General features: G+C 45.6%; 1 protein-coding gene across 6 annotated transcripts in view; it reads left to right on the forward strand.

Annotated features, from left to right (window-relative positions):
* The window catches only part of Lnx1 (ligand of numb-protein X 1), a 115183-nt gene that overhangs the window by 79970 nt on the left and 20099 nt on the right, over positions 1 to 15114 (forward strand). For all 6 annotated transcript variants that reach the window (XM_085691771.2, XM_048415138.3, XM_085691772.2 and 3 more), the window contains 4 exons: positions 3884 to 4125; positions 4722 to 4874; positions 9006 to 9208; positions 12272 to 12643. In XM_085691771.2, the coding sequence (XP_085547897.2) occupies positions 3884 to 4125; positions 4722 to 4874; positions 9006 to 9208; positions 12272 to 12643 (970 nt within the window). The remainder of the gene's footprint in view (positions 1 to 3883; positions 4126 to 4721; positions 4875 to 9005; positions 9209 to 12271; positions 12644 to 15114) is intronic.

Genomic DNA, 15114 nt, shown 5'->3' on the forward strand with positions numbered 1-15114 from the left:
CCTTCTCCTGAGAGCAACGCCGCATGTCATCACATTTAAAATGCCACTAGTTATTAAAAGCATTGTATTGTATTTACTAACAAGACAAGGGGGCATTAAAATGTATCTCCAGTTAAATTACCCAAACACCCTTAAGCATGACTAGGTTACTCACAGCAGGCTCTATTGGCTTTAAAATGCACTTAGGTTAACCCAGCTACTCCCTCTGGCCTGGGCTGCCTTGCTTGGTGTGAAACAGGCGATCCTTTTCCATGACAAACGCAGTACTGCTTTTCTTCTCTTTGCGAGTGTCTTTCTAATGAAGAAAAACATGTTCTTAAACATTTACTTTATTTCTAAAGTGTGTGTGTGTGTGTGTGTGTGTGTGTGTGTGTGTGTGAGGGTATGTGCACATAAGTACAGGAGGAGTACTCATGGAGGCAGAGGAGGCAGAGCCCTCCGGATCTTGAGTTACAGGAGGTTATGTGAGCCACATGACATGGGTGTTGGGAGCTGAATGAGGACCCTCTGCAAATGCTCTTAACCACCGAACCACCTTTCCTGCCCTGAGATGGAGCCTTTGAGGGCTAGAAAGAGGGTTTAGCAGTTAAGAGCACTGGCTGAAACTGGGCAGTGGTGGTGCTTGGTGTTAAACCCAGCACTTGGGAGGCAGAGGTAGGCGGATCTGTGTGAGTTGGAGGTCAGCCTGGTCTACAGAGCTAGTTCCAGGGCAGTTAGGGCTGTTATACAGAGAAACCCTGTCTCAAAACACACACACACACACACACACACACACACTGGCTGCTCTTCTAGAGGCCTTGGATTCAGTTCCCAGCACCAACATGGTGGCTCACAACCATCTGTAACTCCAGTTACAGGGATTTGATGCCTTCTTCTGTCTTCTGCCAGCACCAGGCATGCACATAGTTCACACACATACATGTAAGCAAAACACTCATACACATGAAGTAAATCAAAGCAAATAAACCATTTGCTTTTTCCCTTGAAATAAAATAACAACATTGTAGACATTCTCCTAGGGATGGATATCTGCTTCATTAAAACAAAACTGGCCCCCTCCGCTGGTTTTTTTATTCAGCAACTTTTCATTCCGATGCTGAAGTAGAATGGCCTCGTCATAAATATATTTAATCGTATTCTTTCCCTAACTCCTCCCAGATTGTCCCCACTTTCGTCCCAATACAACTTTGGGTTCTCTCTCTTTCCCTCAAAAAAAGAAAGAAAAAGGAAAAGAAAATTAAAACAATAAAAAAAACCAATAAGAGCAAAAATAACAAAACAAAACTAAAAGCACACATAATCATGGGGTTTGTTTGTGATGGGACACTACTCTGGGGCATGGGGACTGTCTAGAATAATTGATACACCCAGTGGCACGCCGTTGGAGAAAACTCATTTCCCCTTTCCAAGCAGGTATCATTGAGGGAGCTTCTGGATTAGTAGTGGGACTCTGCTCCCACTTCTCTCCTTAGTGCTGGGATTTATCTGGTTTGAACATGTGTGTGGTGTCTCAGTCTCTCCGAGTGTGCATGTGTCTGAGTCCTGTTGTGTCTGGAAGACACTGTTTCCTTGGAGCATCCACCTCCTCTGGCTCCTAACACTGTTCCCACCTCCTCATCTGCATAGATCCCTCAGCCTAGAGGGGAGAGATCTGACGAAGACATCCCATCTAGGACTGAGTGTTCCAAAGTTTCTCACTGCGCATCGTCCGCTTGGGGGGTCTCTGTTAATGCCCGTCTACTGCAGGAAAATGCTCCTCTGCTGAGAACTGAGGAGTGGGATGGATAGTATAGCCATGTCCGTGGTGGATTCTGTTGTAAGACGTTTGCAGGGCAACTCCACTCAGTGGAGTAAAGAAAAGCGTGAACCCAGCACAGTGGGAGGGACGCGACAGTGGTGGCAGCCATGCCCAGGCAGTGGTCCCAACACCACAGCTGCTGCCTGGCAGCGGATACTGCTCGGAATCCTCAGTACCTCCTGGTCTCAGACATGGGAAAGTAAGAGAAACGAGTGTCTCAGAACGGGTGAATTCATGGCTTCATTTCCCGAGAACTGACTGTATCTAGCAAGGTACTAAGCTCCTGACCGAACTTAATGGCAACCAAACTTTATACCAAGAGCTATGTGTAGGATGAAAATCTAAGAGGTGTGGATAATTTTTAGTGTTTGTTAAATTTATTTCTGAGGTACATGAATTGTTTACAGTGAATGTGTATATTGATTAGTTGATTGACTGGTTGATTGATTGGTTGCGTGGTGGTGGGGGAATGCCACAGAGGCCAGGAGAGTGTCGAGTCCCTGGAGCTGGAGTTGAAGGTAGTTATGATCTGTCTGACAGTGGGGGGAGGGGGGCGCTGGAAAGTAAACTCAAGTTCTCTGTAAGAACAGCCAGAACTCTTAACCTCTGAGTCATCTCTCCAGTCCCTAGGGCAGAAGTTTTAACCATCCAATCTAATCGCTTCAGATCACACAGCTAGCTACACTGAGGGCAAGTCTTCCCTGCCTCTAGAATCCCTTCAGTCATTTCTTATGTGTCTACAGTCAGTCTGAAGCCTGCTGACTGCAGATGCACAGTGGCTTCTGTGTCCTCTCAAGGACACAAAGCATCATTCAAGTTGCAAATGTTGTAAAAGAAAAATAAGCAAATAAATAGAAAATAAAAGACTCGAATAGCATACTTCAGTGGGTCTCAATTTTCCTAATGTTGCAGCCCTTTAATACAGCTCCTCATGTGGTCCTCCAACCAATGAAGTTATTGTCATTGCTGCTTCATAATTGTAATTTTGCTACATGAATCTTAATGTAAATTATGAGTCATAATGCAAATATATGTGTTTTCTGAGGGTCCCAGGAGACTCCTGTGAAAGTCAATCAGCCCCCAAAGGGGTTTGCAAGCCATAAACTGAGAACTGCTGATACGGGGTTTGTGTAGCAAACTGAAAAGAATAATATAATCAGCATACCTATGGCCGCTTGAAGGAGCTCATTAGTGCGATTTCTGTTCAGACAGCAACTGTGTCATCTGGCTGCCCTCTCCAGCAGTTCCTGACCAAAGACTTGGTCAGTGAACGGACCTGACTAGCCTGCTGGCAGTGAAATGCGTTCATGAAAAATAAGGCTCTAAATTGGCTCTAACTTTGGTCTTCTGAGCCCTGGGCATTCCTCCCTTCCCCTATTGTACCAATGACTGGTCTACTTACAAGGTTTGGTTTTTGGTGAGATGGAATAATGAGTAAGGTGGATAGAAACAAGAAAATGGTCAGAAGGAGCTTCTGTTAATAAAAAAAAAAGATGTTTTTATTTCCCAATCTATGGCACATGACACTTTCCAGTGTGTGAGAGCCCCTGAGCCCCTGGTATTGGTCCCTCTGAAGAGCAGGGGAGGCCCCAACAGACCTAGGAACGGGACAGAAATGGAAGCCACCACGCCTACCCCTAGAGAATAGCAGTTCTGAGTAAGCCTTGTGGCTTTATGGCAAGGGCAGTTCTGTTTCCATGGTCAGCTAAATATGGGATCTGGGAGTGACCTTGTATATTTATGTCCAACGCTGTGGGATCAAACCCAAAAGAAAGGAGTGGGAATGTGATGAAGGTCATTCATAGTCAAAATAGACTCCAGTAAGAAGCCACTGCCAAGTCCAAACGTTAGAGCTCTCCTTTTCCACACCACAGTCAGGTAGATTCGATTTCCTACTGCTCATCAGCCAATGTGGAGATTATGCTGGGAGAATGAAATAGGCAATTTTAATTTCAAGTCATTAATGTATCTGGCTGGCAAGCACATATTGAATTTGTATGTGTGAAAGGGGAAGGCTGGGCTATACACGGGTAGATGTATGTATTTGGAGTCCTGACTAAACTGCCCCATTTGGATTTGCTCCAGCTGCAAAGGTGCCTCCCACTATGGCCTGACCAAGGACCGGAAAAGGCGCTCACAAGATGGCTGCATGGATGGCTGTGCCAGCCTCACAGCAATGCCACTCTCCTCAGAGCTTTCGGCTGCTGCCACCATCTCTTTAATGACCGACGAGCCTGGCCTAGACAACCCTGCCTACGTGTCCGCAGTGGAGGAGGGTGAGGTGGTAGCTAACCTCTCGGACTCTGGCCGGAGCAACCGAACCAGGGGTGAGTCAGACGGGTGGGTGTCCGGGAACAGGCTCTTGGTTTTCCCTGGGATTGCCCTCTGTAGAATACTCGTGGTGGAAAGTTCTGGAAATGATTTTTTTTTTTTAAGGGGAAATGGTTCTGGTAGTTTTGGCAGCCACTCCATGTCCAGTTCTCCAAAGTGAAGAGGAACTGTGAGTGCTCAGATTTTTATGGCTGTGTAATCTGACTTGGTGAAGGCAGTTGAGGTGAGGCCCTGATGACTTATGGTTCCTGCCTGCCAAAGGGGGAGAAAGATTTTACATAAGAGAGATATGCTATTTTATTACAAGAGAATTTAGAAATATGGGTAAATAAACTCTTGTCACTAAGAGGCAATCACTGTTTTAATAGCGTATTATCCCATTTCATCTCTTTTATACGTAAGAGGTTTCTTTCTTTCCGTTATCCCTTTTCTGTTTGTATTGAGGCAGAGTCTCCCTCCGTGCTGACTTTGACCTCCTGGGTTTCCTGTCTGACCTCCTGAGTGCTGGGATTCCAGGCCCAGAGCGGCACACTTGGCTAAAGGATGATGGCTGTAAACCTGTGACTCCCTTTTCCGTTACATCTCTCCTTAGCACGGCCCTTTGAGCGCTCCACCATGAGAAGCCGATCTTTCAAAAAGATCAACAGAGCTCTGAGTGTTCTTCGAAGGACAAAGAGCGGAAGTGCCGTTGCCAACCACGCTGACCAGGGCAGGGAGAGCTCTGAGAACGCCACTGTCCCTGAAGGTAACTGGAATCCCCACCCCTCCCCCCAGGCTGGCCACAGGCTGGTTTTCCAGAGTCACTTCAGGGATGCTAACAGCCTGACCACCACCCACCCTCTGTGACCCCTCTCTTCCCAAGCCTTGGTTTTTACCCTTGATCGGCCTCTCCATCTGCATAAGGGCTGAAGCGTGCGTCTTCTTTGTCGTCTTTCTACGCAGATGAGGGAAAATGCATCTGCTTCCTGAACTTCAGGTGCTAGCTTAACGCATGTGAAGATAATTACCATAGTTAGAGGGTGAGATTTTCTTTTAAATCATTCTCACTGCACGGCAGCATACACAGTCTTCGACTGAGATGGAAAAGGCCGTGGATACCACGAGTTCTGTACAAACCAATAGGCAACAAGTTGGCTCCTTTGTTTTGATTTATGGCCTTAATTTTCTTCATTCACTTATTTATTGTGTGCGGGTGAAGGTGGCTGCGCATGCCCACATACACATGTGCTCGTGTGTCACAGTGCATGCGGAGGTCAGAGGACAGCTTGGGAGGACTGGTAGTCTCCTTTCCCAGTGTGGGGCCTGAGGCTGGAACTCAGGTCAGCAAGGGCCTCGAGCCACTGACCTCTCTTGTGGGACCCTGAAAAGCGTCTTTACAGACTGGCGCAGACTGACAGACAAGCGTTCTTACCATGCCTGCACATGAGACACTCAAGTGTTCTGCACGCCTTTTCTCATTGAGTCGTCACAAGAAGCCTGTGACCAGGGCACATCTCCACGTCACTAGTGGATTCCAGGAAGGTTCACTGTCCTTATTCCTGGTTTTAGCAAAGTATACTAAGGCACACAGAGAGTAGACTCAGCTTGTTCCAAATGCCCTCGTTGACCTGTGAAGCCACAGAAAGCTATTGTATCTTAGTTCAGGTATGACTTATGTTTTCCCCGGCGTAAGCGGAGCTGAGGAGATACTGATTTCCAGCTTTCTAACCATTTCATATTGAAGCTTTTAGGTTAAATTAACATTTTTTTGAGACAGGGTCTGTCTCAGAAAATAATTTTTTGAAGTCTCGGTTAGTCTAGAACTTACTGTGAAGATCGGGCTGATCCCAAACTCGCAGCGAGCCTCTTACCTTTGTCTCCTGACACCACTGGGCTTGCAGACAAGCACAGTATCTGCTTTTTATTAACTGTACAGTAAAATAACAGCATTAAAAACCAAGAGCAGCTCGTCAGCAACAGTCAGTGCCCTGAGTCACACATGTGTCAGAAGAATGCCAAGATAAGGGGCTGGAGAGATGGCTCAGAGGTTAACCTCTGTTTGCTTCCAGAGGCCCTGAGTTTAATTCCTGGCAACCACATGGTGGCTCACAACCCTCTACAGTGAGGTCTGGTGCCCTCTTCAGGAGTGCAGGCATACATGCAGACAGAACACTATATACATATAAATAGGTAGATAGATAGATAAATTTAAAAAAAAAAAAAAAAGAATGCTGAGATGAGATAAGGATTGTCATTTCCTAGTTTACAAGGAAAATGATCCAGAGAGGTTAGGTAAGAAGCCCAAAGTCACCACACACCCACCCCACATACACACACACATCGGGGCCATCGTGATTTTAATTTCAAGCTCTGGATCTTTTAAAACCTTCCAAAACACTCTTTGGAGTTGAAAGTTAAAGCCCCGGGCACTTTATTTACTCTGCCCTTGGAAAATTCATGAGCAGTATCTAAGTCTCCTGACTCATCTGTGCTGTCCTTTCCCCACTCACCCTCCATGCTCTCCCCACGTGCCCCCAATGCTCTCTGATGAGCCCTCCGTGCCCACCCCACGCACCCTCCGTGCCCACCCACGTGCCCTCCGTGCTCTCTCCTCGTGCTCTCCATGTTCTCCCCAGCGCCCTCCATGCCTCCAACACGCCCTCAGGGCTCTCCCCACGCACCCTCCGTGCTCTACCCTCACATGCCTGTGGCTTCTCGTGCCTCTCAGCTGCTGACCAATCAGGACACTCCATCTCCTTCCTATTGCCAACCTAATTCTTCACCTGGGATGAGAAGCCACCTTCACAGGGTCAGTAGGAGGACTGAAAATATGTGTTCCCATTTCTTAGTTCAGTGCACAGAAAAGAATGTTTTTAAATTCTTTAATCTTCAGACAAAAACAGAACTTTGGTCAAATTCTTTTGGCTATACTAGGACAATTTTGACAGTCTAAAAAATCCTTTTAACTCTTCAAGGTCATGAGGATCTCACTGGCCGAGCTCTAAGGAACAACACTTAAGAGGGTGGTGACGGGCTTGTCCTTGCTAATCATGGAATCAGATATCTCCAGTTGTTTAAGGGAACAATGTTTGTATCTGTTGTAAAACAGAAAGGGGAAAGAGGGAAAAATCAGGAGCTTTGATGGTTATTTCCAAAACTTCCTTTGCTTAAAATGATTTTTCAAAAGCTTTCCATTCGTTGATATCAGACATGTTCTGACAAAAGCTTAAAGCCTTCTTAATATGACAGAGCAATGTAAACACGTAACTCACGTACTGTTAGCACTAGGAGTTACTCACAGTCTCACAGAAGACATTCACAGCCATTAAATTAAATCTGGAGTTTAGAACCCACATTCACAATGTCACAGGTTTCCTCTAGCCACTACATTACCTCATTAATTATGCTGTATAATAATTGCAAGTAACTTCTTTTCCTGTTTAATTTTCACAAAGAGTTGAGTTCATTTAAGAAAATGAACTATGGTTCTAGGCTTTGAAAATAGTCCCGAAAAGTAGCTTTATACAGAATCAGGCTCATAGTCTTTCTGCCCAAGTTATAAGCTAAAGGGTGAAGACAGCTGTCAGCAGGCACTGGACACTAACTGTCCCTGACTTCTGCATGCTAACTGAGCTTCAAGCTACACGAAGGAGCCTTTTTCCAGCTAGGCTAGGTGTGACATATTCTCAGCAGTTGGTGTCCCCTCTAGACACTTAGATTCCAACTGAAGTGAAAAACAGTGCCAGTCGGTGCTTCTGGGTTCTTGGTCCCTAGGGCCTGTGCCTGTGAACTTTGACCTGGCTGTGAACACCTGGCTTCTGGGAAACTATTGAGGCCATGTGTGTTCCTGACATAGTCACCTTACTTCCCAGCTTCCTCTCTGTGCACCCCAGCACGCACACACACACACACACACACACACACACACACACACACACACGTGAATAAAGGACTGCCTATCACTGTGGAGCTGTGTAGGGACCCAGACAACTACTCTCTATCTGGCACAGCCAGGGAGGATCAAGAAATGTGTCCTGGGGAAAGCTGACTCTTGGATCGAATACTGAAGTTAGGAAACACCAGCTCACATAGTCTTTGATTTCTCTCTAGCGCTGAGTTCGGTGATCCAGGCAGATGAGGGACAAACTTCCAGGAGGTGGCCATAAGCCTATGATCTTGGCCTCTTCGTGACTTTGAACTAGGTTCTTCTGACTGTCTGCTATTGACAACAGTGCCTGCCAAAGGGCTGAAGATTCTTTAGGTCTGAAAAGCATAGTCTCTGAGATCTTCCGAGGACTTCTCAGAAGGGCAGATTCTGTCATGAAATTGTACTTCGTTCCCTGAAGATATCTGTTCATTCGTTCACTCCTATTCCAGCAGTCAGCATCAGCCAGAGGCGCCCGTGGACAGAGAGGTCTATGCACAGAACCATGGAGCAGCCAGAAATCACTGCCTCTGCTGAATGATCAAAGTAGTTTAAACATTAATTGAAGCAGTCAACCAGATATTATTGACATCGAGATAGCCAGGTTAAGACAGCCACATGCAGCCTGATAGCGAAGCTGGTTGCTAGATTCTAGAGTCTGGTTGCTGATGTGAGAGATCGGCATAGTTAGCAATACTGGAAGGCTGAATGCCATGAGAAGTTGTCAGCCTTAACGGGATCATGCGTTTAGAGACAGCAAGGAAAAGAGGAATCAGGGTGAAGTTTAATTGGAAGGGATTATTTCATGCTTGCCTTGAAGGAAAAACTGGGTTTCGGCCCAGGATGAAAAACATTCCGGCAGAGAATGTGTGCTGGCACCGAGGCAGGAAAGCGGGGAAGGCGCACGAGGAGCAGCGAGCAGTTTAGTTTGGCAAGAAGGTCTGAAACGAATCCTGTTTTTGTCCATTTCAGCCTTCCCAAGGTTGTACCACCTGATTCCAGATGGGGAAATTACAAGCATCAAAATCAATAGAGTGGATCCCAGTGAAAGCCTCTCCATTAGGCTGGTGGGGGGCAGCGAAACCCCGCTGGTTCACATCATTATTCAGCACATTTACCGTGACGGAGTGATTGCCAGAGATGGACGGCTGCTGCCGGGAGACGTCATTCTCAAGGTGCCTGTGAGGCATGGTCGTGTAACTATAAGCTACAAGACCGTGAGCTGTAGGCTGTGAAAGGCACATAGTCTAAACCCTTGGAAGTCAATAATGGTTGAATGATAGGTAGGATAGATAGATGGGCGGAAAGATGGGTGGGTAAGTGGATAGGTGGATGAATAGGTGGAATCCTTCAGAGCCAGTAGTGGATGGGTAGCTAGGTCAGTAGACAGATAATTGGATGGGTGGATAATTGGATGGATGAATGAGTGGGTGGGCAAACAGGTGGATGAATGGGTGGGTAGGAGGGTGGGTAAGTGGATAGGTAGAGGACAAGTGGAGTAGATAAAATGATACAAAGACTCGCTTTCCACCGTTGTGTTGAGATAAACCTCATATGAAGAATTCTAATGTAACAGATCTCTTTGCTACTGTATCATTTTCTGTCTTCTCGCTCCCCATCTGCTATGTTTTCATCCACACCCTTTTCTTTCTCCACTTACTGCTTCCTTCTTTTCTCTTCTTGCTCTTTCTGTGGCCTCTCCTTTTAAAAGAAGCATTAGTATAAAATAAGACTGGAGCACATATTTTTTTTTCTTAACTTAGAAAGCCGACTAGTGGCAACTGTTGTATTTGATCGAATTGCATTCAGACACCCTCTTATAGGAAATCTGTAGCTCAATAGTCATCTCCAATCTGGTCTCATGACCCAGAGGCATTCCCCAGGACTCAGGAGTGGAATGACCTGGCTTGGGCACACTGTCCTCCAAGGCACAGATGAAAGGGAGACTTTACAGAAGAATTTTTTGGACAGAAAGGAAGGGGGGGAGAGCTGTTGTCTATTAGACAGATGCCAAATGTGAGCCAAAGGGGACTAGCACGGCCTCCCCTCTCATCTACTTCTTATCTGATACTCAGATAACAGCTCCATCCCACCCTTTGCAGGCAGCAGAGGGACAGCTCCTGTCCCAGTGTGAACTGTTTGTTTGGCAAACTAATTGGGATAAGAGGAGAAATAATTGAAAACGGTTACCGCAGAAATGTTGACATTCCCATTGGTCTCTGGGGTTTTGCACCAGGCGGGGCCCATCACTCAAGTGGGCCACAAATGCTGGGACCCCAGTTACAGAAGGGCTTGCTCTGTTCCAGCTGAGACTACCGTGCCTGGGAGGGCTGCATGAGAATAATCCATTCTTTGGCCCTCAGCTGGAAGCAACTAGAAGATAAAAGAAATGCCAGGGACATTTACCAGGTGACCATGAGTTCCCATGGCCTGAGTTAATGGGATATCAGGTTCTGCCACCTTCAGGGTAGTGTTCCCTTGTGTTTGGATGAGGGGGTACCTCAACTTAACTGAGGGAGCCTCATCTATCTCTAACTGTAGCAGGAGGCCATGGTTGACCTCAAATAAGGCTATTTCAAAACTCATTCCAAAGTGCCTCTAACAATTGGCTTCAAGAACAAGCAATGTTAGCAAGCTCCCAAAATCTAAGCAGAGTGCAGGACTGCTGGGAACTGTTTTCTTCCGGAATGGTGACAAACACTGGGAGCTGTAGCCTCCTGGCTGGGCCTGTGGAGTCAGGGTAATTAGGGCCAGAAAATCAGAGGCAGCAGCCGCCCTGTGGGTTGGATCGTTAGTGAGGCCCCAGTGCGAGGCCCAGCTTCAGGATATTTAGGAGTGCTATAGAGTGATCACCCTTGCAGTAAATAGCCTAGGAAAGTCCTTGTGCATTAGTTTGTCTGAAATTATTCCAACCCCTGCACCCCTTTATAATTAGAGCATTATCAGAAGACCTTGCAGACATCTCCCTCAGTTCCTGACATCCCTACACACACTGCCACACTCACGTCTGCAGATGAATGCTCGGACCCACTCATAAATACCGTGTCATACAACACACACACCCAGGCATAATGACAGATGCCATATCATACAACACATTCCCACACACACACAGGCCCACTCACAGATACTGTGTCAACAATGTACACATTCAGGCCTAATAACACAGATACTATAACAAGCGCACACACACACACACACACACACACATTCAGATAGAATCACTCAGATAATACAATGTGAAAACACACTCGGCTCACACTCAGGCACATTAACACTGATACCATAACATACAAAGACATTAACACTTTGTCAGGCACACTCACCCAGATGTTCTGACATGCACACACACTCACATATGCCCAGGCAGCACTCACAGATACTACAACATGAAACGCATAAACATACTCACACATTTAAGCACATTCTCTCTCTCTCTCTCTCTCTCTCTCTCTCTCTCTCTCTCTCTCTCTCTCACACACACACACACACACACACATACACACACACACAATATAGAATAATTGAAGGTGAAAGTACAGATAACTCAGTAAGAAAAATTACGTTGAAGATTTTTGGAAAGAAAACATCAACTCATTTTGGTCTAAATAGTGTTGGATATCATTATCTGGTGTTGGGGTGCAGATCAGTGGCCAGGTGCTCTGAATGCACCTCACTTTAAGAATGTAACTGTTTGAGCTGGCTAGTGGTGGTTCACGCCCTTAATCTCAGCACTTGGGAGGCAGAGGCAGTCAGATCTCTATGAGTTCAAGGCCAGTCTGGTCTACACAGGGAGTTCCAGGACAGCCAGAGTTGTTATGCAGAGAAAGCTTGTCTAGAAATTTAAAACAAACAAATAAAAAAAAATCATTTGAGTGTCTTTCCTTTCAAAATTTTTTTCTTCCTTCTGTACCAACTAAAAAAACTAAAATTGGCAGGCAACAGAAATAAATGCCAGAATTCTGCAACCATACAGACAGACAGGCCTCTGCAGGGACAGAGGTAAAGCAAGGCAGTGCTGAGCCCTAGAGGCAGAAAGTTACTGTGGGAAATCAGGCTATTAGAACACAGGATTAAAGGGAGAAAAACAGGCTAGGGAACAATTTCCTGGTTCCTCTGTGGACTTGGACTTGTATTCATTTGATTCTTATGATGCTGAGGATCAAACTCATGCTGGCCTGGTCCTTTTCAGAAGGCTTATGATAGGTTCACTCACTATCACATGGCTCCACCCCCAGGTCAATGGAATGGACATCAGCAATGTCCCTCATAACTACGCCCTGCGGCTCCTGCGGCAGCCCTGCCAGGTGCTGCGGCTCACGGTACTGCGCGAGCAGAAGTTCCGTAGCAGAAGCAATGGACAGGCACTGGAGTCCTATGGACCTCGGGACGACAGCTTCCACGTAATTCTCAACAAAAGCAGCCCTGAGGAGCAGCTTGGCATAAAGCTTGTGCGCAGGGTGGACGAGCCTGGCGTATTTATCTTCAACGTGCTGAATGGTGGGGTTGCCGACCGACACGGCCAGCTAGAGGAGAATGACCGTGTGCTGGCCATCAACGGACATGACCTTCGGTTCGGCAGTCCGGAAAGTGCAGCTCATCTGATTCAGGTGGGTCAGAAGTCACCCTAAGATCCCAGTCAGAAACTCCCACGTGAGCAGAACACTCATCACCTCACCATGTGAGCTATGCGAGCCTCCCTCTCAGGAAGTCAAGGAAGGGCTGACAGTTTCAATGCTAAGGCCCAAGTGAGAACTCAGCTGACACGGGCGAGCTATGTACCTCGGGTCATGACCTTGACTGATAGTCTTACAGTGTGTGTGCTTGCTCTTCTTCTCTCCCTACTTCTGTCCTCACATTCTGCTTTGCTCGTATTTTATGGTTACCTGCCAGTCTAGAAGAACATAGAAGCATATTATATTCTAGAAGTACCTAGAACAATGCTTAGCAAGGTTAAACACTCAGTGAGTAAGTGTTTAATATATGTAAATATTTAACTATAATAGATTAGTCAAATTGCAAACATATAAATATATATAGTACTGTTTGCTCATTAATTCCGTCTCTGAGGGATTTTTTTTTTTTGTCAAGCCATTTGCCACATAACCAGATTTACACTTGTTTTACACGCTCATTGGCCCTATGATGTAACCTCTACTTTTTATCCCTCTGGCTTTGCTCAGTTATCATTGGTTGAGCAGCCTCTATGTACCAAGCAATACCCAGTACAGTGGTAACAAGGTGGCCACGGTTGCTTGCTTCTCAGAGCTTGAACATTTCCTGTCCCTGATTTTGCACAACCAAAAAGGCAGCGCTAGACTAGAAAAAGACCAGATGAGACGCCACATGAGAGAGACGGCCCTTTCTTTTCTTCAGGGAAATGCTATCTCAGCTTAATTTTTTTTTCCATTTTTAAAATCTAGACCCTAAGGGATGGTCAATACTTTTGTGTGTTCATTTGTTAGCGCCCTCTGCAGGTCACCCGTGCGACTCCCATTCTGGAGCTCCTTGCCAACAACTGCACTTTCACAACAGGCAAAAGAAAAGCTGTTGCACTCTTTGGAAAAATGTTGATTACACATGGCATTTTACTCTTGAAGATTAATAACAGAAGAACATTTTTTTCCTGAGAAAGTAAATGTATGAAGTAAAATCTTGCCTAATAGTGGGAATTCCTTTTTTTAAAAAAAGTCCCTTTGCTTAGTAAACAAAGCCAATTTGCTTTATAAGCAGAAAGGAAACTTATTTTTCAGAAAAGCTAGGGAAAAGCTAGTTGGAAAAGAAATGTAAAAAAAATAGATGCTGTAAAAAAAAAAAAAAGCTGAGCAATAGCTTGCTGTCTCTGAAAAGTACATTTTAGTTACATGATACTTGTAACACACACCAGGCTTCAGGGGTTAAACTAGGTCCCCTTCCAAGACTGAGACTCAAATTTCCACCTGGCCCCAGCCATTGGCTATGTTGCCCATGTGTGTCTCCCCCATGAATCACATTTGCCTCACAAAGTAATTCCCAGACAACATGTCCTCTTGGTCATGTTCGCTCCCATCAAACCACAGGTTTTTTTTTTTTTTCCTTCCTACGTTACTTCAGGGGAGAGTTACTGCAGAGACCGCAACTGGTTTAAATTGAACCAACTTTACGTTTGTTGAGCCCCTACCTCAGTGTATTCAGCCGCAACCTGGATAGACAAGGTCCCAGGGTTAAGACACATGGAGAGTCAAGGCTGGTTAAGAAGGAAAGCCGTAAAGAGAAAGACACCTCCAACATGAAGCAATGGACTTCTTAGCAGCTTAGCAAGGACCACATGGGTTTCCACCATTGTTAATCTCTCAAGCTCTTTGGGCATCCTCACTAGAATAACTAGACGGAAAACAAACTTTTTGAAGCTATCTGATGTCGTACTTGAGATAACAGAACAAGGAGATACCAGATCAAAGAGGGAGAAAAAAAGATGTCTCAACATCTGTATCCCAAAGGATCAGCATTTTCCACCCCGTTATCACCACAGGAACCGGAAATTCTGCGAGAAATGCTGAGGAATTCCCATCCACATGCAGCTCTAGATTAGTGAGTTATGTTTATTCAGTAGTTCAGATATGTACGGTCAAAAAGAGAGCAATCGTGACTTTCAGATTGAGTAGCCCTCCATGCTCTTCTCTCGCTCTGTCTCTCTCTCTCTCCCTCTCCTTCCCTCCCTCCCTCTCTCCTCCCTCTCTCCCTCTCTTTCTTGTTTCTTCCTTCCTTCCTTCCTTTCTTTCTCTCTTCCTTCCTTCCTTCCTTTCTTTCTCTCTTTCTTTCTCTCTCTCTTTCTTTCTTCCCTCCTTTCTTTCTTTCTTTCTTTCTTTCTTTCTTTCTTTGTAACCCCAGAAACTGAAAACAATCAAATCAGTTTACAGAGGTTGGGGGAAAGAAGGGGCATTCAGTAATACTACCTTACATGTGATTTTTTTTTTGTTCCTTGGAAGAAATAATATTTAAACATACAGTTATTTCATCAAAGGGCTGAAAGTCAGCCTGTTCAAACTTTTAAAAAGAATGTGATAGGGTTTCAGACAGAGCCAGCAAGTAAACAGTGCCC

The sequence above is a fragment of the Myodes glareolus genome, chromosome 8 (genome assembly GCF_982192425.1).
Source record: "Myodes glareolus chromosome 8, mMyoGla1.1, whole genome shotgun sequence".
NCBI classification, from domain to species: Eukaryota; Metazoa; Chordata; class Mammalia; order Rodentia; family Cricetidae; genus Myodes; species Myodes glareolus.